This window comes from Macaca mulatta, chromosome X (genome assembly GCF_049350105.2).
Source record: "Macaca mulatta isolate MMU2019108-1 chromosome X, T2T-MMU8v2.0, whole genome shotgun sequence".
In the NCBI taxonomy this organism is placed as follows: Eukaryota; Metazoa; Chordata; class Mammalia; order Primates; family Cercopithecidae; genus Macaca; species Macaca mulatta.
In genome coordinates this window covers 16,514,475-16,542,126 of record NC_133426.1, presented here as the reverse complement: position 1 = coordinate 16,542,126, position 27,652 = coordinate 16,514,475, and the positions used below count along the sequence as shown (strand labels likewise).

Genomic DNA, 27,652 nt, shown 5'->3' with positions numbered 1-27,652 from the left:
ATTCCCCTTTTGGCCTTGCAGCCAGTTTTCTCCTCCCCCGATACACTCCCCAGGGGCTATGAAGTTCCCGAGCAGAGCATGGCTCAGGTAAGCAGGCCCAGGGCAGTTCAGCCCTGCTCTCTCCAGCTCCGCCAGCTTGGGGTGGGGTCGCCCTGGGACCCCTGCAGGTGACAAAAATGACTCAGCAGGGGCCGGGGCTGGGATGCGAAAGGAATGCCAGTGCTGGAACAAAATCCCCTGAAGCACGAAGAGGCCTCAAACCATCATCTTAAGGACCCAAACATCGAACAAATTAAAATGTAACAATGTAAATCGGTTTCGGCCCGCCGGCGGCCTGTGCCGCTACAGGCTGCACATTTAGCCTAACAAGGCGGCCCGGCGGCTTTTGCAGGCAAAAAACGCCCGCGGCCTCTCCAGAAGCTCTCTTCCCTCTGAGACCAGCCCCACCTCGGCCCGACCGGGCCCCAGGAAAGGCCAGTCGGCTGGAGGAGAACATTTCAGGGGTGCAGAGAATTGCATGTCCGTGATTATCAGGGAGACTTTGAAGGCACAGTAATCTCTCGAGAACAGGAACCATTTTCCCCTCTTGCTCTGAGATTTTGCTTGGCTAAGCGGCAGCAGCCTCCCTGCCCCCCTCTCACCCCCACCACCGCTGCCGCTACCAGCAACCACGCCCCGCGGGCCCCAAGGCTAGCCGCCCCGGGGCTCGCGGCCCCCGCTCAGCCGGCCAGCCGCGCCTCCATCCACCCCACCCTCGCGCGCCCCCATCCGCCCCGCCCCCTCGGGCCCTCATCCGCCCCGCCCCCGCGGCCCCCATCCGCCCCCGCGGCCGGCCCTGGGAGCACCGGGCGAGCCCTCGCGCCTGCGCATCGCCAACTTCCTGCCGCGGCACGCTCCGCCCACCCCCAGAAGCCCGCCTCCGAACGCCGCGTGAAACCCGCCCGCCGCGCGTCATTGGTCGCGGCGCTGGAGCCGTTGGCTCCCAGACCCGCCTCTCCGCCTCCTCTCACTTTTCCCAGGGCGGATGCGCCTGCGCTTAGCTGCCTGGGCGGGCTGGGAGGCGCGGGTTGAAAAGTCTCGTTCCAAGTTTGGAGAGAGAGAGAAGAGCGCCTCAGACCTCGGTACCCGCGAGCGGGGAGGAGGCAGGAAACAAGGACGCGGCGTCTGGGGAGCACCCAGGCAGCAAGACTGGGCCCGGGCTTTCGACCGCGGGGAGTGTGTGACGCGTTTGGGAAAGGCAGGAGCGCCAGTGGTCGGGCTGCTCTTGGCTAACGAGGGGAGTCCGAGGCGGCGGCGAGGGGCGAACGACCCGACGCAAGATGGCGAGTAAAGAGAGTAAGAGGCCCTGCGGGGCGGCGCGCGCCGGGGCCGCGGGGGGCGGCGGGCGCGCGAGGCCGCGGCACGCGCCGGCGAAAGGCGCGAATTGGCGTGCGGAGCAGGGGGCGGGGCCGGGCGCGAGGCTGGGCGCGCGCCTCGAGGGGCCTGCGCGGGACGGGACCGCCGTGCCGAGGGCTCCGAGCACTTCCGGAGCCGGGCGCGGGGCCGAGGGCTGGGCCCCTCTCTTCTCTTCCCTCCTCCAGAGGCTGCGCTCCCTCCGGCGCCCTCGGCCCCGGGGCGGAGGCGGCCGCCGCCGCCGGGAAGCGAACGCCGCGGCTCCTTCTACGCGCGCGCGTTGACCGCCTCGGGGTCGCGGCCCTTGTCCGGGGGTTGCTGGAGCCCTCAGGCCTATGGCTGCCGAGGCGGGTGTCGTGGGAGCTGGGGCCTCCCCTGATGGGGATTGGAGGGACCAGGCCTGTGGGCTTCTGGTACACGTGCAGTTATCTTCCCGAGTGGGTCGCGCAGCCCCTGTACGTACAGGTCGTCATCTTAGAACAGGTGCGAACAGCTGTAACAGGGTAAACAATTTCCATGTCCGTGTAATTGACTACCCAACATGGTATACGCAGAGGGTATTGATCTCAACGGAAAAAAAGAGGCTTCGTGGTTGGTAGTATTTTCTTCACCTTCTGGAAGAGCAGTTAGTTGTCCGTGTCCAAATTAGAGGTAAAAGGAAAGAGTACATGAGGTGTGGCCATCTTGAGGTGACCTCCAATTTCTGACTTCGATCCATCTCAGCCACTTAATTGTGTGGGCTTTCTCCAAATTTCAGTGTTTGAAGATACTGTGGAGGAGCGTGTCATCAATGAAGAATATAAAATCTGGAAGAAGAATACACCGTTTCTGTATGACCTGGTTATGACCCATGCTCTTCAGTGGCCCAGTCTTACCGTTCAGTGGCTTCCTGAAGTGACTAAGTAAGGGTTTCTGGCAACTTTTTTTTTTTTTTTTTTGCTTAAATTTAACTGTCGTTCTGAATTTCCTAGTTTTGGCGTTTTATACCTAGAACATAAGTATGTAATCAGCCCTTGCATGGGGTGGCAGGTGGTTTTTATTTTCAAAACTTAACGTGATTTATGGGATGATTTCTGGCGTATAGTGTGGTGGTAAAAGGGGAGAAAGAATCCGTTGTGAGATTAATGGTATTTGGAGGAAACACTGAATGTATTTGACAGTTCCTGGGCTCGAATGTAGAGCAGCATCTCTCTGGGCCCAAACTAATGCGTTTCTTTAAAACTTTATTGAAAAAGAGAATATTTACAGAAAAGTTCACACATCATAAGTGTTGTATGGCTTCATAAATTTTTGCAAAGTGAACACACGTAACAGTCACCCAAGATAAATACATTTTAATTGGTAAAGGCAAAAAGACCTTGTCAACAATTGACTAAAGAAAAGATGTTATTGGCTTATGGAATACACTTTGAGATTGCCGTTAGTCTTCATAAGAGTATTCTTTTCTGTTAGATCTACAGTTTCTCTGGTAATAATTGCTGGCATTTATTGAGCACTCAACAGGGCCTGGCACAGCTGAAGAATCTACGTCTTGTTGTAATCCTCACAGTAGTACTATGCTGTAGGTAATTTTCATTATCCTTGTTTTACTGATAGGGGAACTGGGAGTGAGCGTTTAAGTGCCATCCCAAGATCACACAGCTGGTCCCTGCGTTAGTCTGCCTTTCTCATTCACTTGAACCTTTTCTAGTAGGAACTTGACCATGTACTTTTAAAGTGTATTAAATATGGGGCCAGGCACAGTGGCTTATACTCCTGTAATCCTAGCGCTTTGGAAGGTTAGCTTGAGCTCAGGAGTTCAAGGCTGCAGTGAGCCATGATTGCGCCACTGCATTCCAGCTTAGCCAACAGAGAGAGACCCTGTCTTCCAAAGAAACAACAAAAAAGCATCTTAAATTTGAGTGTTGTGGGCATATAATTTAAAGAGGATTAAATGAAACTCTAACCTAAAAAGAGGATTTTGCAACAAGTTATAAAAATAATAAGCTAATTTTGGCTGGGCGCGGTGGCTCACGCCTGTAATCCTAGCACTTTGGGAGGCCGAGGCAGGTGGATTGCCTGAGCTCAGGAGTTCGAAACCAGCCCAGGCAACACGGTGAAACCCTGTCTCTACTAAAATACAAAAAAAAAAAAAAATTAGCCGGGCGTGGCAGCGTGTGCCTGTAGTCTCAGCTACAGGGAGGCTGAGGCAGAAGAATTGCTTGAACCTGGGAGGCGGAGGTTGCAGTGAGCCAAGACCGCACTACTGCACTCCGGCCTGAGCGAGAGCAAGACTCTATCTCTTAAAAATAAAAATAATAATTACAATAATAATCTAATTGTATATAAAACTGCTCTTACAATGGCTAGGTTCTCCATATGCAAACATTGATTTCCATACAGATAGGAATTTCCACTGGGCTTCCCAAAAATCTAAATGTAAATGTACAGATGTGGGAAGAGTAGAGAAGAACTAAGTGATGGACACTTGGAAGCATTGACGTTTACAGTCACCTTTGAACAGATTAAAAACTAGATTAAGCATCGTATGCCCAGGGGTATTCAAGTTCTGGTTTGAGCATTGTGTGCATTTGCCTCTTTGGTCTGTTAAGCAGATTTAAAATGTATTAACTAAATTTACCTTTTTGGGGATCTTTTTGACCCACTGTAACATAATGGAAAACAGCAGGGACTTTAAACTTAGAGACCTGGGTTAGAATCATGCCCCTGCTTCTTCTTAGCTTTGTGAACTGGGGCCGTGTTGTCTGGGCTGTAAATGGAGATGTTGGTCGTACTGACTACCTACATTTGAGGGAATTAAATGAGATCATGCATGTTAAAGTGCCTGGTGCAGCATAAGTACACAGTAAGTGGTGACTGATGCTGATTCTCCCACCCCTTCCTGTTCAGAAATAATTTGTCAGGATTGAAATAGCTCTGTGTTTCTTCATTTGGATTTCAATGGAAGCTACTTGCTGAAGTTTTTTTTTTTAAATGTTACCTATAATATGTAATACTTAGGAATGTAACAGAAAATGCTTTAATTAAATTATTTAATATGTATCATGGTGTTCTTTGTATACAAAGCTGTTGTGGGATTGAGTTGTGGGACGTGCAGTGCCTTAGAGAATGTAAGAAAATGCCAAGCAGCCTGCATTCTTGGATGTTGAGGATTGCTGTGTGGTGCTTTGCAGGGTTCAGTTAGGGGTATAAAGGGACTGTGTTTTATCACCATACAGAACAGTAAAAATGTTGACTGTTCCTCAGTGTCTGACTCTGAGGAACAAGACCCTGCTCCACCTCATAAGCCTTTCTTCTGCCGACTTACAACATGCTTCATAACAATTACTTGGACTTTCTGAGCTATTGTCCTTCAGTTGAGTTAGGTAATTGTCCAAATAATTGATTTGGCTTGCTTTTTTTTTTTTTTTTGAGACAGAGCAAGACTCTGTCTCCCAGGCTGGAGTGCAGTGGCACCATCTTGGCTCACTGCGCCCTCCACCTCCCAGGTTCAAGCGTTTCTCCTGCCTCAACCTCCTGAGCAGGTGGGATTACAGGTGTGTACCACCACACCCAGCTAATTTTTGTATTTTTAGTAAAGACAGCGTTTCACCATGTTGGTCAGGCTGGTCTCAAACTCCTGACCTCATGATCTACCCACCTCAGCCTCCCAGAATGCTGGGATTACAATTGTTGATTTGACTTTTAAAAGGTTTTATTTAGATATCTCTAAGAAATTGTTTTTTTTTTTTAATTAGGTAGTTATTTCATATCTCTTGTTGAATAATGTTTTAAATATATTGAGACTAAGTTATTGTCTACCTAAAAAGCTTTGTAGTTTTTCAAATTCAGGAAGTACAAAAGGATGTAGAGTGAAGAATAAGTCCCCTTTCCACATCCCTTACTGTCCTACTTCCTTTCCCCAGTCATTGTTTTCAATTTCCTAACCCATCCTTGCCAGCGTGTAGAAGTGCATACCTGTATCTTCATTTTTTATGGTAGCAAGTTCTTGAGTTTGTCAGTAAGAGTACATATTGGAGATTTTCCTGTCAGCATGCTTGGATATGCTTGTTCTTTTCAAGGGTGCCATAGAATTTTGTTTATAGATACACTGTGTAATATATGATACCAGTTCGTTACTGATGGATGTTTAGTTATTTTCAGTCTTTTTGCTGCTATAAACAATACTGCTGAGAATAATCTTGTAATAGGCCATATTTATGTGATGCTTGGCTAAATTTCCTAGTGGTAGTTACTGGGGTCAGAGGATTCTGCACTGAAAATGAATAGGCTCTCTTAACCATTAGTGCTTCTGCAGCCTTTAAATACATCCAGTATTGGAGGAAAGTAGTGTCATATTGATTAGTTTAGGAAAACAGGCTGTGTTTTAGTGATGGAGGTGAAAGGATTTCTAGTAGAAAGAAAAGTCCTCATGTGATGATCAAGTTGGGGAAAACTGGAATAATTAAATTTGAGTCCAGAGGGATTTTTAAGCACCTCCAGTCCATCTTGGGACAGTGTTCATTAGAAAGGGCCTATGATAAACTGACCTGTCTACCTGTAATTTTTTACCTGTGAGTCTCAGTTTTCTTGCTTAACTCCACAAAAAACAAGTCACTTTTTTCCTTTGATGTCAGTCCTGGCATTGCTTTGTGGTGCCTTCTTTCTCTCAAGCATTCTTATTTCTCTTTTTAAATATTTACTTTTTTTTTTTTTTTTTTTGGTGGAGATGGGATTTTGCCATGTTGCCCAGGCTGGTCTCGAACTCCTGGGCTCAAGTGATCCGCCTGCCTTGGCCTCTCTAAGTGCTGGGATTAGAGGCATGAGCCACCGCATGTGGCCAAATATTTCTTCTTTCTTTCTTTCTTTCTTTTTTTGACAGGGTCTTGCTATGTTGCCCAGACTGGTTTTTGTTTTGTTTTGTTTTGTTTTTTTAGACAGGATCTTGCTATGTTGCCCAGACTGGACATGAACTCCTAGGCTTAAGCAGTCCTCCCTAGTAGCTGGTACTGTGGGTGCACAGCACTGTACCTGGCTTACCCTTTCATTTTAAGCCACTATTCCCTGTAAAGGTTTGATTTCTGTCCAAGTCCTCATAAAGTATGTTGGTTTTACTGGTTAAAAATAAGTGGGCAAGCCAGATGTGGTGGCACACATCTGTAGTCCCAGCTACTGAAGAGGTTGATGCAGGAGGATCAATTTGAGCCCAAGAGTTGGAGACCAGCCTGGGCAACATAGGGAGACCTTGTCTCTTTAAAAAAAAAAAAAAAAAAAAAAAAGTGGGGGCGGGGGCACATGGGCTCATGTGCATTGCCCCCTACACGCGTATAAAGACCACCTAAGATGGAATTAATTACTTTTTTGGTAGCCACATCATATTCTTGGCCCACTGTGCATGTATCAATCAAGACGCATGTCGTCGTCGTCTTTTTTTTTTTTTTTTTGAGACTGAGTTTCACTCTTGTTGCTCAGGCTGGAGTGCAATGGTGTGATCTTGGCTCACTGCAAGCTCCGCCTCCCAGGTTAAAGTGATCCTCCTGCCTCAGCCTCCTGAGTAGCTGGGATTACAGGCATGTGCCACCATGCCCGGCTAATTTTGTATTTTTAGTAGAGACGGGATTTCTCCATGTTGGACAGGCTTGTCTCAAACTCCCAACCTCAGGTGATCCGCCTGCCTTGGCCTCCCAAAGTGCTGGGATTACAAGCATGAGCCACCGTGCCCAGGTGTCTTTTTTTCAAACACGTTGCTATTGCGTAGTCATGGCTGCCTTACTCTCTTCTTGGGGGAGTGTGTGTGTGTGTGTGTGTGTGTGCGCGCGCGCGTGTGTGTCTGTGTGCACGCACTTTTTTACTGTAAGCCAAATCTTGGTAAAATTGCATCTTGTGTTTTCTTTTTTTTTTTTTTCTTTTGAGATGGAGTCTCGCTCTGTCGCCTAGGCTGGAGTGCAGTGGAACGATCTCGGCTCACTGCAAGCTCCGCCTCGCAGGTTCACTCCATTCTCCCACCTCAGCCTCCCAAGTCACTGGGACTACAGGTGCCCACCACCACACCTGGCTAATTTTTTGTATTTTAGTAGAGACGGGGTTTCATTGTGTTAGCCAGGATGGTTTCAGTCTCCTGACCTCGTGATCCGCCCGCTTCAGCCTCCCAAAGTGCTGGATTACAGGCGTGAGCCACTGCGCCCGGCCTTGTATTTTCTTAAGTTATTACTAAATTACTTGCCTAGAAGTAACCTTCAATCTTTTTAGGAAAAAAAAAACAAAAAACAAAAAAAACATTGAGTCCTTTGTGCAGCTGAAATTTAGAAACAGATAAATGGCCTAACTTGTCTTGTGTTGGGGCCTAGAGCCCTACTTCTCAGTCCTCTTCATTGAAGTGGGACCATGGAGCACAGTTGAAAATTGTGTTCTAGATAATACAAATGGGGAAGCCTTTTTGATAGATACTGATGCAAAAAATCACTGCTTGGACCAAGGTGCCAAGAGGTTTGGGCAAGTTCTTCAGCCTCAAGGTGAGTTTCCACAGAACAAGGTAACAAAGATGGCTCAGTAAAATTGAGAATGTTCATTTCATAAACTTAGGTATCATAAACATCAAGGAGTTCACATCATGCCATTTGCACTTATAGCCTGTTTTATTCAGTGAAGAAACTGAGGCCCCAGGGAGGTTGTGTTTTAAGCAATTGCATTTTAGTTTGATCCAGGATTTAAGCTGTTTTTTTGATTCAGTACTTTCTGTCCATACTATCTTGTAGAATTTCTTATTGGGAAATAGGAAACATCTAGTGTGTAAGATATTTTTAGGTGGGAAGAAGATTTCTTTAGGTGGGAAGTTGTGATTTATGAGTGTGGGGATTGTTGGTGGATTCCTGTGTAGATGTTTGTCTGTGTTATACTGAGTTGGGCCTGCCTTCCCCAGAGTGCTGCTCTATAAAAGGTAGTGTTCACATTGATAATTGAGGCACAGGAGGATGGGTCTTTGAGAAAGAAGCAAGCCCTCTGCATATTGTAACTAGAATATTTTCTTATATTTGCATATGTGGGGATTGTAAAGTTGGTAACCAGAGGGGGAGAAGATACACAGTTGATGCTAAGTATATATTTGCTAAAGAAATTTGAATGTATTTTGAGGGAACTAGACTGAATTTGTTAGCAACTGGAGATTTCTTGTCAGATCAGTGTGACTTATTTTCTTTCTTAAACAGACCGGAAGGAAAAGATTATGCCCTTCATTGGCTAGTGCTGGGGACTCATACGTCTGATGAACAGAATCATCTGGTGGTTGCTCGAGTACATATTCCCAATGATGATGCACAGTTTGATGCTTCCCATTGTGACAGTGACAAGGGTGGTAGGTATATCATATATTCCAATATTGATGTCAAAGGGAAAATGTCTCTTTCAAAGCATATGCTATTAAAACTATACTATTAGCTGTTGGCCCAGTAATTTAACTTCTAGGACTTTATCCTACAGAACTACTCACCTACATGTGCGCAAGGATTTTAGCTATAATTGCATAATTGAAAAATTAGGATCAACCTTGTAACCCAGATGTTGGTTCATAGAAAGTTGGTTAAGCACATGGTATGTTTGAAATACTACTCAGCAATTAAGAAGAAAGAAAGGCCAGGTGCCATGGCTCATACCTATAATCCCAGCACTTGGGGAGGCCGAGGTGGGAGGATTGCTTGAGCTCAGGAGTTCAAGTCCAGTAAGAAAAACACAGACCTCATTTCTACCAAAATTTCAAAAAAAATTTTTTTTTAATTAGAAAAATCTGTACACACTGGTATAGGAAGGTATCTAAGATAAATTAAGTGAATAACTGCTATGTGTAATTAAGATATTCCTCTTTGGTAGAAGTAATATGTGTTGGTGTGTGCAGTGGGTATTTTTTTGTTTGAGGAGAGTGGCAGTAGTGGTAGGGTTAATTTAGGAATCTCTTGGCTTTTTTTTTTTTCTTTTTTTAATTTAGTCAAACACATACTCTCCTGTTTTTGGTATTCCCATGACCACCCCAAGTTTGGTGATTTCGCTAGGACTCCCAAGAGCAAATTATACTTGTGGCTAAAGTTTGTTACAGTAAAGAACACAAAACAAAAGCAGCAGGGAAAAGATGTACATCGGCAAGCTCAGGGAGATCTGGCACAAGTCTTGTCCAAGGCCACACAGGATGTGCTTTCTCTCTGGCAGCAAACTGCAGGGACATGTGTGAAATATCTCTGCTCAGGGAAGCCTGTTTGGGTCTTGGGGTCTGAGGTTTTCTTGGGGGACTAGTTACATAGGCACATCCTGCTGACAACCAGCCACGGTGACTGAAACTTGAGGACCCCAGTAATACAAACTGAGGACCCAGTAATAAAAGAAGGTATGTATCATCAATCTTGATATCTGCAAAGTAAACCTGACAAACTGGTACAACGCGGTCCATTGCTCCAGGTGCACACCACAAAATCATCAGTTCATCAGTGACAGAAGGAACATTCTGAGGTGCATGTTCCCAGGAGCTTGCCAAGGGTCAGTAATGGGGTCCCAGTGTTCCTCAGAGACTCCAGGGCTAAGCACCCAGACTGCTGTATTAACTCTCTCTTCACAGTCCCAAATAGCTTAATGCCGTTAGCATTTTCTAATACGTGCCTTAGGGGTTTTTTTTTTATTGAAAATAAAATACTGGCCAGGCACAGTGGCTCACACCCATAGTCCCAACACTTTGGGAGGCCAAGGCAGGAGGAACGCTTGAGCCCAGGAGTTTAAGACCACTCAGGGCACACAGTGAGACATTGTCTCTATCAAAAAATAGATTAAAAACTAGCCATGTGTGGTGGCGCATGCCTATAGTCCTAGCTACTTGGGAGGCTGAGGATCTCTTGAGCCCAGGAGTTCGAAGCTGTAGTGAGCTAGGATCACACCACTGCACTCCACCCTGAACAACAGAGCAAGATCCTGTCTCAAAAATATTACATTCTCTAGTGTAGCGAAACTGCTGGGTTGTATGGTGTATTCATTGTCAACTTCATAGAAAACTGTTCTCCGAAGTGATTCACCCAGTTTACCCCTCCCACAATTTATCGTTCATTCCCCGACAACTGTATGCATTATTTCTTTAAATATTGGGAGTTTTTTGTGTTTTGTTTTTGTTTGTTATGAGGCAGGGTCTCGCTCTGTCGCCCAGGCTGGAGTGCAGTGGTGCGATCTCGGCTCACTACAACCTCCACCTCTGGGGTTCAAGTGATTCTCATGCCTCAGCCTCGAGAGTAGCCAGGATTACAGGCGCCCACCAACACGTCCAGCTAAGTTTTGTATTTTTAGTAGAGACTGAGTTTTGTCATGTTGGCCAGGCTGGTCTCAAACTCCTGGCCTCAAGTGATTCGCCTGCCTAAACTTCCCAAAGTGCTGGAATTACAGGCATGAGCCACCACTCCCAGCCTGAATATATTGTAATCAGAAATTTTTAAATGGCTTTTAGCCCTGAAGTATGTATTTACTGGGCTTGCAGTTTAACAGTCTCTGCATAACGATATTAATATACTATTAAAATCTTAAAGTTACACATCCAATGTATTCTAAAAAGTAGCTGAAATAATTTAATACCTTTGTTAATATTCAGTTTACGTTTATATGTGTGTGTGTGTGTGTATTTTTTTTTTTTTTTTTTTTGAGACAAAGTCTTACTCTTTCACCCAGGCTGGAGTGCAGTGGTGCGATCTCGGCTCACTGCAACCTCTGCTTCCTGGGTTCAAGTGATTTCCCGAGTAGCTGGGACTACAGGCGCCCGCCACCACAGCCAGCTAATTTTTTGTATTTTTAGTTAGGGACAAGGTTTCACACTGTTAGCCAGGATGGTCTTGATCTCCTGACCTTGTGATCCGCCCGCCTCAGCCTCCCAAAGTGCTGGGATTACAGGTGTGAGCCACTGCGCCTGGCCAATATTCAGTTATATTTTTTAATGGATGTGATCATTAAGACAGTGACTTCAAAATTTTAAGTTTGAGAAAACAAAACTCTTGTGTTCAAAGTAAATCCTACTTGGAAGCGCCCCTCCCCCCCCTTTTTTTTGGAGAGCTCTTCAGGTTGTTTTAGCTAAAGGAATCAGGAAATTTGAGTATCTTTGTAGCAGAAGGGTTAGAGCCACTGGAGTCCATGCAATGGGATGTTGAAGGTCAAAGTGAAGCAGGTTTGGAGCAGTCTCAGGAGGCAGGAGACTATTGGATCAGGAGGGGTCTTAGCATGCTGAGGCACACTTCTTCCATTGACACCATGGAACAGAAGGTGCTATGAGGAAAAAGGGTCCTTTTGCATGTTGTCACGTGAGAGTAGTGGGTAAAGGAGCTTTGAAGTAATCGTGGATTTGAGATACGGTTTTTTCAGCCGCACTGCAATAGTAAGCTATGTTTGCTTCAGAGAGAACAGCTAGATACTAATATTAAGACATGGAAGCCAATGTTCATTAAGCATTCCACATAGAAGGAGCTGCCTGGAACTGAGAAATGGTTTTCTCCTTTTGGTGGTTGCTCCAGGCCCCGGTCTGTTTTACTACTTATCAGCCTGGCTCCAGTAGGCATTTGTGCTAGTTGTCCCTGACCTGAGACATAGGGTGAGCTAAAATGGAATGTGCAAAGAAAAGGCAATATAGGTCAGGAAGAATAACACAATTGTAGTGTGAACTCTCCTATCTTTTTAAGCCTCAGCAACTAATTCAAGTTTTTTATCTATGAGCACAAAAAAGAATGTTCTTGTTTGCTGTATTTGCTTAGATATTCTCTATTTGTATTCTTTCTGCTAATATGTTGCTACTTCTTGGAAGTTACTGTGCTTTTTATATGGCTTTGTTACTTTACAAGGCCTTTTTCATGATTATTTAATACTACAGTCTTATTCACACACCGTCTTATTCACACACCAGATGGGCGGAGAGGTTAACCTTGGCATTGCACTAGCAGTTAAACCAAGGATGCTAGCAGGGCCAACGTATGTGTGTTAAGGGACAGGTAGGGGTTAGCATGGGTTTCACACTGATTTGAGGATGCTTCTGACTTTAGACTCAAAGGGTGTTCATACTCCTGAGGGTTAAAACTTTTCCTGTTTTGATGAATCCTAAAATAAGATGCTAAATCAGTGCAGCACTTCCAGTGAGTTGTATTTGAACTAAAAAGCTGTTGGTCTGCTTATTATATGGTTATTTGAAATTTCAGTGAATAACTGTATCATCTTCATAACTGAAAGAGGACAGTTGTTTTAGATCCAAGGTGGAACTGAATTAAGTTGCATAAGGCAGCTACCAATGTTTTCCAGTGCAAATGGGCTTTAAGAATAAATTGGGCCGGGCGCGGTGGCTCAAGCCTGTAATCCCAGCACTTTGGGAGGCCGAGGCGGGTGGATCACGAGGTCAGGAGATCGAGACTATCCTGGCTAACATGGTGAAACCCCGTCTCTACTAAAAATACAAAAAACTAGCCGGGCGTGGTGGCGGGCGCCTGTAGTCTCAGCTACTTGGGAGGCTGAGGCGGGAGAATGGCATGAACCCGGGAGGCGGAGCTTGCAGTGAGCCGAGATCACGCCACTGCACTCCAGCCTGGGAGACACAGCGAGACTCCGTCTCAAAAAAAAAAAAAAAAAAAAAAAGAATAAATTGATGTGGCAAATGAACCCACATTTTTGGATTTTCTCTATGCATGTCTCTGTCTTTGGCTTGTCAATTTGTGTTGTATTCTGCCAGGTCAAAATCTGTTGGGTTGATTGAACTAAGTAATTTGTGAATTTTAATCCTGAGTGTGTGTGTGTTTCTTTCTCCTCACATTAGAATTTGGTGGCTTTGGTTCTGTAACAGGAAAAATTGAATGTGAAATTAAAATCAATCATGAAGGAGAAGTAAACCGTGCTCGTTACATGCCGCAGAATCCTCACATCATTGCTACAAAAACACCATCTTCTGATGTGTTGGTTTTTGACTATACAAAACACCCTGCTAAACCAGGTACGTAATAATAAAGTCAGGTCATTACTTGAGCAGTTTTCTTGATTCAAACTGGTAATGTTTTTAAGTCAAAGTAGCATACTTTGTAATATTTAAAGGTTTAAAAATTACTTTGGGGGGTCCCATAACCATCCTCAAGTTCAGGGATTTGCCAGAACTGCCTAAAAGCAGCTTATACTAACAGCTAAAGTTTATTACAGCAAAGGATCCAGAGCAAAAGTAGGAAGAAAAAGATATACATCAGGGGAAGTCCAGAGAGGTTAGCTACAGGTGTCTGAGTCCTTCCCATCCAGGGTCACGTGGGACATACTTTGTCTCTAGCAGCAAACCATAGGAACATGTGCCAAATGTCTCTACCCAGGGCAGCCCATTTGAGTTTCAGAATCTGGGATTTTTGTGGAGGTCTGTTGGCATGGGCACATCCTGTTCTATGACCAGCCATGGTAACAAAATTGAGAACCCCAATAGTGAAGCCAAATACATTGTGAATCTTGCTAAACAATCCTACAAGTCTTGACAGGTTCCTATGGCATACCCCACTGCTCTGGGCTTACACAACTTTACCAGTCAGTGACGTGAAGAACTTTCTGAGGGTCACATTCCCAGGGGTTGGCTAAGGGTCATTTATGGTTGCAGGCTACCCTAGAGGCATGCAAGGACTGAGCAACCAGACCTGCTGTGTTAGAAATATTTCTAAAAAATTGGGGAGTTGGGGGGATAGGGTTACCACTGCCCAAATTTGTAGGATAGCTATAGTTTTTAGTATTTTTGTGTTGGGGATAATATTAGGTTTTCCAAAGAAACCAATCGTTTAATGGTCATGAGGCTCAATTTGCATTGGGTATTAAGAACGAAGCAAAGAGAACAGCTTTTTAAAGTGGTTATGGGTCAGACCAGATCTTGTTCATGTGCAATTGCTGTAATGGCTCACTCAATGAAGGAGTGAGAATTTATTCTCACCAGTTCTGATAAACAGAGAACAACTTAATGTTTTTTCATCTTTTCTTAGACCCAAGTGGAGAATGTAATCCTGATCTCAGGTTAAGAGGTCACCAGAAGGAAGGCTATGGTCTCTCCTGGAATTCGAATTTGAGTGGACATCTCCTAAGTGCATCTGATGACCATGTGAGAAACGTAGTCTTTGTAATTTGTTCATATAGTGAGAGCTGATGTGTCACAGCTGTACTGAAGGAGTGCTATATAGATGAAAGGTTTTCTAAGATAATACTGCTGATTATTGTGGTAACATTCCCCCAGGACTTAGAGACATGGTTTTCATACTGTCCTGTATGAGTCTTCGGATTCCACAAAGCTCTTTTGAAGTAGCCTTAGGATGGAGGGAGCATAGGCAAAAGGCCTCCCATTATTTAAAAGATGATCCTCCAGGCCCTTATAATGGAAACTCTAGAATGTTTGTGGGACCTGATTAATATAAAGTATTTTTTAAGTGTACAATTCAGTGGGTTTTAGTATATTCACAAAAGTGCACAACTGTCACCACTAATTCTAGAACGTTTTCGCTCTCTGAAAGAGAAATTCCATACCCATTAAGCAGTGACTCCCCACTCATTCGCTGCCTTCCCCCAGCTCCTGGTAAGCACTAGTTTATTTTCTGTCTCTATAGAGTTATCTGTTCTTGATATTTCATATAAATGAAATCATATATGTAGCCTTTTCTGTTTGGCTTCTTTCACTTAGCATAATGTTCTCAAGTAACATTACTTACATTCCATTCCTTTTTATGGATGAACAATATTCCACTGTATGGATATACCACAGTTCACTTATTTGTCAGTCAATGAACCATTTGAGTTCTTTCTACTTTTGGGCTACTTTGAATTATGTTATGAACATTTGTTTACAAGTTTTTATGTGGATGTATGTTTTCATTTCTCTTGGATATATACCTAGGAGTGGAATTACTGGATCATATGGTATCTCTGTTTAATTTTTTGAAGAACTACCAAACTATTTTCCAAAGTGGCTGTCCATTTTACATTTCCACAAGCAATGTACAAATGTTCCAGTTTCTCTACATCCTCACCAATGCTTGTCTTTTTTATTATAGCTATCCTAGTGTGTGTAAAGTGGTATCTCCTGGGGTTTTTTTGTTTGTTTTTGTTTTTGTTTTTGTTTTGAGATGGAGTCTGTCTCTGTCACCCAGGCTGGAGTATAGTGGCACGATCTCAGCTCACTGCAACCTCCACCTCCCAGGTCCAAGCAATTCTTCTGCCTTAGCCTCCCAAGTAGCTGAGATTACAGGCATGCGCCATGAAGCCCAGCTAATTTTTGTACTTTCAGTAAGAGACAGGGTTCCACCATGTTGACCATGCTGGTCTTGAACTCCTGGGCTCAAGCAATACTCCTGCCTTGGCCTCCCAAAGTGCTGGGATTACAGGCATGAGTCACTACACCTGGCTCATTGTGGTTTTAGTTTGCATTTCCCTGACAACTAATGATGAGCATCTTTTCTTGTACTTGCCATTTGCATATCTCCTTTGGAGAAATACGTATTCAAATTATTTGCCCATATTTTAATTTTGTCTTTTTATTGTCAAGTTATAAGAGTTTCTTATGTATTCTAGGTATAAGTCCCTCTGATTTTCAAAAATTTTCTCCCATTCTGTTGGTTGTCTTTTCACTTTTTTAGACAGGGTCTTGCTCTGTCGCCCAGGCTAAAGCGCAGTGGCTCAGTCTCGGCTCATTGCAACCTCCACCTCTCCAGCTCAAGTAGCTATTTACCTCAGCCTCTCAAGTAGCTGGTACTACAGGCGCCCACCAACCACCCCAGCAAATTTTTGTATTTTTCGTAGAGATGGAGTTTTGCCATATTGCCCAAACTGGTCTTGAACTCTCGGGCTCAAGTGATCCACCCTCCTTGGCCTCCCAAAGAGCTGGGATTACAGGCTTTCTGAAAGGATGCTTCCCTCAAAGTGTATATGAGATGGTTTCCCAAGTAGGGAAAGTGGACTGTACTCATTAACCCAATTACTAGTACCTTTTGAAGAGACCAGGCTGGGAATTTGGTAGTAGTAATAATAGCTGACATTTACCAGGGGCTCCCCCCATGCCAAGCATCATGCTAATCTTGCCAGGTCCTTCTGAGTCGGTGTGAATGGCAGCAGCGCCACATGTTCCTTTCTCTTCAGTTTACGTACATTGAGTGTCTTCATGTGTAAGTAACAACAGAGACTTGAGGGCATATGTATTGTGTAAAAAAAAGTTTTGTTACTGGGAAAATAGCCATTACTGGGAAATAACTTTGTTACAGAAAGTCCTTCATGTGGCTGGGCACAGTGGCTCATGCCTGGAATCCCAGCACTTTGGGAGGCCGAGGCGGGTGGATCACCTGAAGTCAGGAGTGTAAGACCAGCCTGGCCAACATGGTTAAACTCCGTCTCTACTGAAAATACAAAAATATTGGCATGGTGGCACACACCTGTAATCCCATCTACTCAGGAGGCTGAGGCAGGAGGATTGCTTGAACCCGGGAGGTGGAGGTTGCAGTGAGCCCAGATTGTGCCATTGCATTCCAGTCTGGGTAAGAGAGCGAGACTTCGTCTCAAAAAAAAAAATAGAAAAGAAACTCTTCTAAGAAAGTGATTTAATAAAAAGAGATGAAGCCTTTTCATGGTCACGTGCTCTGAATTTTAAAAAACAAAAAACAAAACATGAAGCCCATACCAGTGTCAGTGGAACTATAGTGCTAATATACCTTCATGGGATTATTTCTTATTAACCATTGAATGAGAATCGTTGCCCTATACCTTGCAATATTTTTTCATTAAAAACTTAAGACTTTCCTCTTAATTCTTTCTGTGATAGGATGTCAAGGCCCACATGAGACCTCCTTATTTGTGGGCTGCTGTGACCTTTGAGGCCCAAGCAAGGCCCCATGGCCCCTCCTTGGACTCTGCTGATGCTTCAAGGAGCATATCATTGGGGATCTGTCTGTGGGCCCCAGGCCTTGACCTCTCAGAGTAGACTAGTAGAGATTTCTGGCCCAGTGTCATTTACCTGTCACATCTCCTGATGTTTATGGTGGTTTCTGCCATGAAGTGAAAGACTTGTCCATGAGGCTTTTGCTATGTGAGAGGCACAGTTTAATTTTAATTCCCAGTCTTCCCATCCCAGTGTAAACTTTAGGATGTGCATTGGTGTTCAGTAGATGCTGAGCGCCGGGCTCTTGGTGATTTGTTGTGTTGTCTAAGTGAATTTGGGGTACTTGAATGTCTGAATGTATGTAGGTAGAAACTCCAGCGTCAGTGTCCTTGCCTGCCACCATACTCAGTCTCCCCTCCCCCTCATTACAGTGGAGTTTCCTTTTCCTCTGCACCTCACATGGAGGCTGCACCCACATACTCTTCTGTTTGCTTATATTTTCTCTCTTGTGTTTACCTCAAACTTTTATATAGTTGAATAGTTTTGTTTGTAATGAAATTATTTTAAATAAGATGTTAGCATTTAAATTCAATCTCTTGGCCGGGCACAGTGTCTCACACCTGTAGTCCCAGCACTTCGGGAGGCCAAGGCAGCAGGTGGATCACTTGAGGTGAGGAGTTTTCAAGACCAGCCTGGCCAACATGGTGAGACCCCCGTCTCTACTGAAAATACAAAAAAAATGAGCCAGGCCTGGTGGCTTGTACCTGTTATCCCAGCTACTCAGGAGGCTGAGGCAGGAGAATCGCTTGAGCCTGGAAGACGGAGGCTGCAGTGAGCCGAGATCGCACTACTGTGCTCCAGCCTGGGTGACAGACTGAGACACTGTCTCGAGGGGGGGAAAAATAGTCTCTTATAGCCCTTGTTCTTTTTTTTTTTCTCTGCTTCTCTCTTAGACTGTCTGTCTGTGGGATATAAACGCAGGACCAAAAGAAGGCAAAATTGTGGATGCTAAAGCGATCTTTACTGGCCACTCAGCTGTTGTAGAGGATGTGGCCTGGCACCTGCTGCACGAGTCATTGTTTGGATCTGTTGCTGATGATCAGAAACTTATGATGTAAGGTGGAAAGTTCAGTGGGATCTTGTTAAATGGGTGACCTGAATGACCATCAGTGATTGCTGCAGGCTGTAGTTTGATTATTTTTTTTTAAGTTATGGCTTTAAAAAAACGGCTTTAGGTAGCTTACCCTTGTAATCCCAACACCTTGGGAAGCTGAGGCAGAAGGATTGCTTGAGACCAGGAGTGTGAGACTCCGTCTCTACACAAAATTTAAAAACAAAAAATTAGCTAGGTATGATAGTGTGCACCTGTAGTCCTAGCTACTCAGGAGGCTGAAGTGGGAGGATTGCTTATTATTTAGAAAAAAAAAAAAATAGGTATGGACATGTGAAGGAACATACTTGGTGTGGTGGTAAATATCAAGATTGGAATCCAGAGTGATGCCAGTTGGAGGTCAGGGAGGAAAATGATTGCATCAAGGTATGGCCACAGGGCTTCATTCACCTATAATCTTATAAACAAATAACCTGAGGCAAATGTGACAAAATACTGGGCATTTGTCAAAACCAGTTGTAGGTATCAGATTGTTAACATTATTCTCTACATAGTCTGTATTTTGTGTATGCTTGAAGTAGCTGGTAATTAAAATAGGAATCTAATTTAAAATCTAATTTAAAAATCTAATTTAAAAAACCATCATTTAGTGGTCAAGGTCTGAATCACCAGCTGTGTGGTTGGTTTCCTCATGAAGGGGCTCACATAGTGGAGCTAGTTGTGGAGTGTAGTGACAGTGACGTGGGGCCAAATGTGAGTGTGTCCTCCCTGGGTGCTGTGTGACTTTACCTTTGTGTTTTAGATGGGACACCAGGTCCAATACCACCTCCAAGCCGAGCCACTTGGTGGATGCGCACACTGCCGAAGTCAACTGCCTCTCATTCAATCCCTACAGCGAATTTATTCTAGCCACCGGCTCTGCGGATAAGGTTTTACATTATTTGGTGTTTATAAAACCCAGTTCTCTTGTGCTTTAATCAGATATTTGAAAATTCTTAGGTAAAGCATAGAAATCATTTTCACTTGTTATTTTTTTTAGACCGTAGCTTTATGGGATCTGCGTAACTTAAAATTAAAACTCCATACCTTCGAATCTCATAAAGATGAAATTTTCCAGGTATGTGACAGTTTTCTGGTGTCTGTATGTCAAGAAATGAAATCCAGGGATTCGTCAGTTAAGCTATACCAGACTGGTGGGTCCACTATTGAAAAAAATGCCTTGTCCATGGTTACATGGAGATATTCATAGGGTAAGGTACACCTTATTGAAGAATTAAAAAGCTTGTGGGATGGTTATGGGGTTGAATAAATTTATTGAAATCCCAGGCTGAGTTCCTCAGTGCTGGGGAGTGCAGCCTTCCTGAGGACAGGATGGAGCTGAGCCCTTTCAGAGCACTTGAAAGTCTGGGACAAGAGAGTGAGGACATCAGGCCAAGGATAAGATCATAGAGCGCAAGATGGGAAAATACAAGATTAAAACAGCAGCCACAAACCTAGCAGCGGATGATTCTTTAAATACATTTTCAAAATTATCTATTACTAGGTCCACTGGTCTCCACATAATGAAACTATTCTGGCTTCAAGTGGTACTGACCGCCGCCTGAATGTGTGGGATTTAAGGTAACTTACATTCCCTTGACAAGATACTGCATAAATATGCTCATCTGGCAAGTTACATAGTAATTCATAACTAGAAAAGCAATTTGGTAATCCCCCTTCAAGAAACCTAATGTTAAAGAAACTTTTAAGTATCTTCCTAAAGAGTCTTTGTTTTGTAAAATGGAAGTGAAGCAGCAAATGAACTATAAAATAAATTTCTCTGGTGTGAGTTTTGTCTCTTAATATTCAGGCATGAAGGTGTATGTGTCTGTCTGTTTTTGCATTCAAATGACTGTATTTAAAACACTTGAGAGATCAAGATGTTAGCTATTTTATGTCTCACTGGATCTCATAGTACGTGTAGGCAGGACTGTTTATTCTGAGTTTTTGTACCATTTACTTTGCTTTCAGTGATTCATTCTGCAGATGTGCACTCCCGCTGTGGGTTGTGTAACTGCCGGGGAGACCTTTGTGAAGGGGACAAGGACAGCCCAGGCTGTCAGAGAGCTTATGTTCTCTGGGGCCTCATTGTATAAAGAGTTTCTCCCAATTTTTAAAAGTTCCTTTACTTCAGCTTGCTGTTCTAAGAATTTTAGACTCCTTTACTTTTTTCATCTGAGCCTTTACAACTTAATAAAGTTGCTCAGTTACATACTTCTCCATAAGATGTCATCTTAAGTTTAAATCGTTAAATTACCAAAAAATAACTTATTTTCTGCTTGTATTAAATATATTGCTTTGAAGTGGACTGAATTTAGTACAGGTTGAGTATCCCTTATCCAAAATACTTGGAATAAGAAGTGTTTGGGATTTTGGAATTTTTAGGATTTCGGAATATTTGCATTATACTTAACTGGTTGAGCATCTCAAATCTGAACTGAAAGTCCAAATTATTATTCTTCTGCGTTTTTTTTGTTTTTTTTTTGTTTGTTTGTTTGTTTGTTTTTTTTTTGAGACTGAATCTTGCTCTATCACGCAGGCTGGAGTGCAGTGGCACAATCTTGGCTCACTGTAACCTCTGTCTCCCAGGTTCACGCGGTTCTCGTGCCTCAGCTTCCTGAGGAGCTGGGTCTACAGGCACTGCCACAGCCACCATGCCCGGTTTTGTATTTTTTACTTTAAAAAAAAAAAAAAAAAAAGGCTTTGCCATATTGGCCAGCCTGGTCTCAAACTCCTGACCCCAAGTGATTCTCCCGCCTTGGCCTCCCAAAGTGCTGGGATTACAGGCATGAGCCATTGCACTCGGTGTGAAAGTCCAAATTCTGAGTGTCGTGTGGTGCTTAAAGTTTTGGATTTTGTAACATTTTGGATTTGGGATCCTCAACCTGTATATTAAAACCAAGGCTACCTTAATTACAGAGGCAGTAATCCTCAGTATATAGAAGAGACACTGGAGAATAAAATGCTTGTATATAAAACTTAAAATAACTAATATTCAGGGTTCTGATGGAGCAAACTCTTGCCATGATAAATACGTGAAGATGTAGAAAACCTTTAAAGCAGACAGTTCGGGGCATTGTATTTGATTTAAAAACAATTTTAGTAGTAAAATTAAAAAACCTAAATCAAAACTATAAAGAGGTTGTATGAAGTGTACAGTAAGGTTTGGAAGTCTGATGCCCTGGCAACTGAATTGCCCCTGAAGGTGCCAATAATTTGTGACCATTGTGTGTAATTTCTTATTACAATTATTTCTTAGCTTGTTTAATATTAAAATTACATTAGATATGGGGCCAGGCATAGCGGCTTATGTCTATAATCCCGGTACTTTGTGAGGCTGAAGCAGGAGGATCGCTTGAACCCAGGAGTTCAAAACCAGCCTGGGCAACATAGACCCTGTCTCTACAAAAAATTTAAAAATATTAGATAAAATTTGGGATTAAAATGGGTGAGTGTTAGCAACTGTACTGACAGGTGGAAGAGAAATATAATTGTCTAGCAATCCCACAGGTTTGAGATTGTTTGGTTAATTTTATGGGAAGGAAAAAAATGTCTCACTTGGAGGGCTGGGTTTTGTTTTTTAGCAGTTGTTACTAGTAAAGTCTTTGGGTTAGGTAAAAGGATAGGGCTGATACTGATATATAAAGAGTGATTTCACTGTTGAGCACTGGCAAATTCTACAAATTGAAGTTTTTAAGAGAAAAACCTTAGAAACCTTTCCTTGGCTTACACATTGTGTAAAGTTTTATTGCCATATCTTTAGACAGATCTATAGTACTGATATGTAATTATATTTTACTCCTGGGATGCAAAAGGCTTTGAGTGAAGTATAGGGATTACACGTCAGTTCATGTGTAGATTTTTTTAACTATACATTTCACCTTTTAGTTCTAAGGCAATAAATAGTTAAAATAATGAAGGGATTTTGAGTTATTATTGACAATAATTCCTCATTCTGCAGCTTTAATTATGAACAACTCTAACTTTTAATTTCCAGAAAGTAAACATTCCACCCTTACACGAAATATAAACAGTAGCCAGGTGTGGTGAGGCCAAGGCGAGAGGATTGCTTTTGAGCCCAGGAGTTCAAGGCTCTAGTGCACAGTGATCGTGCCTGTGAATGAATAGCCACTGCACTGCAGCCTGGGAAACAGAGAGGCCATGTCTCTAAGGAAAAAGAAAAAAAACCTAATTGATTGTAGTATAGAAATAAGTTATTTTTGTGAGTGTGTTTGTGTTTTAAGATTACTTTCTGGGCTGATACTGGTTTAGCAGATGTTCGTGCTACAAGAATGTCACTGATGAAAGCATTATATTCTTTATTCTTACAGTAAAATTGGGGAAGAACAATCAGCAGAAGATGCAGAAGATGGGCCTCCAGAACTCCTGGTACGCATTGGCTTATAGAAGATGAAATGCCATATGCAGATTGGATTGTCATTGATCCATTTATTTCGAGAATGAGTCAGAACTTCGAATTCTAGCTCTTGCAGATGGTTTCAAAATGGAGGTCCTGAAGGTTATTGCGATTGGGCTTTGACATTTATCAAAAATAGTAAATGGTGCCCAGTAGGTTTTTATGAATGTTTCACTGGGAATGGTTTGAGGTCCTGGAAAATAGTGTGTAGTGATTTCTCACTGATTTCAACTCTGGTATTTGTGATGGTTTGGGGATGGGGAGTGAGTATAACTGCTATTCAGTTGGCAATACTTAACATTTCCTAACAGTATAGAAAAAATTTTAAATGCTTTTTAAGTTTCCTGCCCAGAAAAGGAGGGCTTTCTCGATCTTGATGCTAGCAGAGCCCACTACCTCCCTCCCATGCCCAATTGAAGCACATGCATCTCCTTGGCCCTTTGAAAGCTTATATGGTGGTATCTGCCCATCCTCATTCTTCCCGTCTGAGTCCTTCAGTGCTCACTTCGTCATTTTTCTGTGAAACATTGCCGGATTTAGCAATGGTTCCTTGTCCTTGCTCTGAATCTAACATTTGTTTCCTCCTATCATTTGGCAGATAGTCACTCATCACTCTTGTCATTTATGATTTTAGTTCTAATGCCAGTACTCATTTTTGGCACACTTGTACTTTGTCCATGAGTTTTATTTATTTTTTTGTCTGAACCTATGGATTATATTGAATGTCCACACATTTTCAAAGGTAAAGAAGGCCCTTGAGAGCAAGCCCTGCACACAGAAGATGTTCACTAAGCCCACCTTGTAAGAATGCCCCAATCCCTTTTGTTTTGATGACAGCTTTGCTGAGATATAATTTACATACTACACAGTTCACCTCTTTAAAGTGTACAGTTCAGTGGGGGGGAGGTGTTCTTGGGTTTTGGGGGATTTTTTTCCTCCTTTTTTTGTTCTTGAAGGCAGTGGTTTTTAGTATATTCATAGACTTGTACAACCATCACCACAAATCAATTCTAGAACATTATTCATACCCTCCAAAAGAAACTGTGGCTATCACCTCTGAATTCACTTCTTCCTCCAGCCCTTGGCAACTACTACGAGACTTTCTGGCACTATAGGTTTGGGCTATTCTAGATATTTCATGTAAATGTGACTTTTGTCTTTTGGGACTGATTCTTTCACATAGTACAGTGTTTTCAAGGTCTCCAGCAATTTTTTTAGGGAGAAAGGAAAGCGTATTACTTTGTATATTATGGCTCTGCAACAATTCCAAGGTGCTTGAGAAAATACACTAGGATTTTGTTTTTCACAAGAGAGCTTGAAATCAAGGGACATTTGAGAGAATTAAACTGGGCCTGAGCATGGTGGCTCCTGCCTGGAATCCCAGCACTTTGGGAGGCCAAGGTAGGTGGATCACGTGGGCCCAAAAGTTCAAGACCAGGCTGGGAAACATGGCAAAACCCTGTCTCTACCAAAAAAAAAAAAAACATAAATTAAAATTAGCCAGGCGTGGTGGCGTGTGCCTGTAGTCCCAGCTACTCGGGAGACTGAGGTAGGAGAAACCTGAGCCCGGGGAAGTTGAGGCTGCAGTGAGCCATGATGACACCACTGCACTCCAGCCTGAGCAATGGGACTGAGACCCGGTCCCAAAAAGAAAGTAGTGAACTATTCCACCAGTATGCTTTGATAACTCCTGTATGTATTCTAAGCCCCAGTGATCTTAAAATATATTCACTTGTGTACCCCTTAAGAGTACTCGCTTTGGCCGGGCGCGGTGGCTCAAGCCTGTAATCCCAGCACTTTGGGAGGCCGAGACGGGTGGATCACGAGGTCGGGAGATCGAGACCATCCTGGCTAACACGGTGAAACCCCGTCTCTACTAAGAAATACAAAAAAACTAGCCGGGCGAGGTGGCGGGCGCCTGTAGTCCCAGCTACTCGGGAGGCTGAGGCAGGAGAATGGCATGAACCCGGGAGGCGGAGCTTGCAGTGAGCTGAGATCCGGCCACTGCACTCCAGCCTGGGTGACAGAGCGAGACTCCGTCTCAAAAAAAAAAAAAAAAAAGAGTACTCGCTTTGTCGCCCAGGCTGGAGTGCAGTGGCACGATCTCAGCTCACTGCAACCTCCGACTCCCGGGTTCAAGCGATTCTCCTGCCTCAGCCTCCTGAGTAGCTGAGACTACAGGTGCACACCACCATGTCCAGCTAATTTTAGTATTTTTAGTAGAGATGGGGTTTCACCATGTTGGCCAGGATGGTCTCGGTCTCTTGACCTCATGATCCACCTGCCTCAGCCTCCCAAAGTGGTGGGATTACAGGCATGAGGCACTGCACCCAGCCAATATATTCACTTGTGTACCTCTTAAGAGTACTTTAAAAAGCTGTTTACCTCTTTTTTTTTAAGTTAAGGTCTGGTTCTGTCACCCAGGCTGGAGTGCAGTGGCGCAGTCTTAGCTCACTCAACCTCCACCTCCCAGTTTCAACCTCCTCCTCCCAGTTTGTAGCTGGGACTACAGGCACACCCCACCACGCCCGGCTAATTTTCATATTTTTTGTAGACAGGGTTTTGTCATGTTGCCCAGGCTGGTCTTGAACTCCTGAGCCTGAGCCATCTGCCTGCCTTGGCCTCCCAAAGTGCTGGGATTACAGGCGTTGAGTTTTACGCAGCCCCACCTCATATTTTTAACCTGATAAGATTATTCGGTAAAATAGATACATTGCATAAGACATAGTTGTCGGCAGGCAGGGACCTCATTGTCAAACTAGAGTCAAATCAGACTTTGTCAGAAAGTGTGATGTCCCAATTCCAAGCAATGTATTTAATACTATCCTTGTGAAGAACTGTTTAAGTCTTAATTCTAAGATAAATAAGGCATAGTGCCTTCCCACGAGGTTCTCTCTTTCAGGGAACAACTGCTTTCTTCAGAATTGTTTAGCAAAGCTGTCTCACCTTAGGCATAACTTATGAGGGACTATCTGGAGCTATGCTTTTGGAGCCAGGGATTTTCTTTCACCCTGGCGCTGTTTGTGTACCTTGGAAAGATGGGCAAGAAGTATGCCTATCTTAAGTGCAGAGGGGAAGAACCAGAAGACTCCTCAGGCCCCTTGTATAATAGAAGAGTATGTTACATGGCATATAATGGATTGATTACCTTAGATATTTGCACGTAACTGTATATGAGCAAATGATGCTGGATTAATGTTCATCATAATCAGTATGGAAATGGCATTTTGATTATATAGGAAAATGTCCTCATTCTTAAGGGATGCAGGCTGAAGTCTTCAGCCATTTCATTGTATAGGCACGTGGATAAAGCATCGGTTATGCTATTAGTACTTGTTGAATCTAGGTAAAGGGTATACAGGTATCCATTGTACTATATTCTGTCACCTTTTCTGGAGGTTTGGAAATTTGCAAAACAGGTATAAATAGATTACTGAGCCTGTACCACCCTCTCTTCAAAACCAGACAGCACCCACCCCCAGTTGAAATACTGATGCTCTAAAGACTTTTTAAAATCTTTATTAGGATTAACAGGAGAGTATATGAAACCAAAGTTTTTTTTGTTCTTGTAACAGTTTATTCATGGAGGACACACTGCTAAGATTTCAGATTTTAGCTGGAACCCCAATGAGCCTTGGGTCATTTGCTCAGTGTCTGAGGATAACATCATGCAGATATGGCAAATGGTGAGTTAAAATGTTTTTCTTGAATAACTATCTTGTAGAGATTTACTAGTTACATAATGTAATGAAGTTATTTCGAATGTGTAGGTGCATATTATGCCAAACATTTACAGAAACAGTTTAAAAGAACTTTTTCCATTTCAACAATACAATCTTTAGTCCCATATGGTGCTTCGTCCACTGTTTGCTATTTGTAGCACCTGTCAGGTCAGGAGAAATCTCTGCATCTGCACTGATTTTCATTGTTGCTGCGCTCTTCATACACTGGAGTCTTGGCATCGCTGCTCTGTCTCCAGTGTCTGTTCTGTGTGGTAGATATGAGGGATACGGGAAGGGGATGTCAAGGCATTCAAATGACACCAAGTTCTCTGAGGATGAGCACTGAGTAATTGACATTTCTAAGGTGTTAACTGAGACTTCCATAACATCTGGGCTACCACTTCCTCTAAACGATGCTTGAAGTGCTTTTGGAAAACATCTCTTATGAACAGTGATTGAAATTAGTGCATGGATGGGTGGCTAAGTATACATGTGGAATTACACACTGGCAAAGAATTTTTCAAAATACTGGCTAGCCTGCCATTTCCTTATTGAAGCTTTTAGAAAGAAATGTAAAAGTGAAACTAGTAAGTTTTAAATAGATTAAATTTTTAGTTTTTAGATGACCTTGTGAAAACCATAGGGAGTTTTTACACCTATGAATTTATTTGGTTATCTCCAGGCTGAAAATATTTACAACGATGAAGAGTCAGATGTCACGACATCCGAACTGGAGGGACAAGGATCTTAAACCCAAAGTACGAGAGATGTTTCTGTTGAATGTAATGCTACATGAATGCTTGATTTGTCAAGCGCCAAAAAGGCATTGTATAGTAGGAAATGTAAGTGGGTTGGCTTATGGCTTCTTTATCCTCTGATTCTAGCACTTTCAAGTGAGCTGTTGCGTACTGTATCATATTGTAGCTATTAGGGAAGAGAAGAATGTTACTTAAGAAAGAACATCATTGATTTTAAATACAAGTAGCAGGGTATTGCCTTTGATTCAACTGTTTTAAGTCCTCATTTTCTCAAACTAAGTGCTTGCTGTTCCCAAATATGCAAGAATAACTTTTACACTTTTTCCTTCCAACACTTCTTGATTGGCTTTGCAGAAATAAAGTTTTAAAATAAAA

At 43.2% G+C, this 27,652-nt stretch overlaps 1 protein-coding gene across 2 annotated transcripts; it reads left to right on the top strand.

Moving 5' to 3' along the window:
• Positions 1-974: 974 nt before the first annotated feature.
• On the top strand, positions 975-27,652 carry RBBP7 (RB binding protein 7, chromatin remodeling factor). 2 transcript variants are annotated; one of them, NM_001261191.1, is given in 12 exon segments: positions 975-1,335; positions 2,150-2,294; positions 8,577-8,722; positions 13,175-13,348; positions 14,358-14,473; positions 18,184-18,344; positions 19,144-19,270; positions 19,381-19,458; positions 19,885-19,961; positions 22,712-22,769; positions 26,373-26,483; positions 27,202-27,633. In NM_001261191.1, coding segments are annotated over 12 exon segments (1,278 nt in total). In that variant the 5' UTR covers positions 975-1,319; the 3' UTR covers positions 27,271-27,633.

Coding starts and splice junctions, on each gene's coding strand:
- RBBP7 (XM_015126963.3), top strand. CDS start 1,728: ATGGCTGCCGAGGCGGGTGTCGTGGGAGCTGGGGCCTCCCCTGATGGG. Junction 14,474..18,183: donor TAAGTGCATCTGATGACCAT/GTGAGAAACGTA, acceptor CTTCTCTCTTAG/ACTGTCTGTCTGTGGGATAT. Junction 22,770..26,372: donor ATGGGCCTCCAGAACTCCTG/GTACGCATTGGC, acceptor TTCTTGTAACAG/TTTATTCATGGAGGACACAC.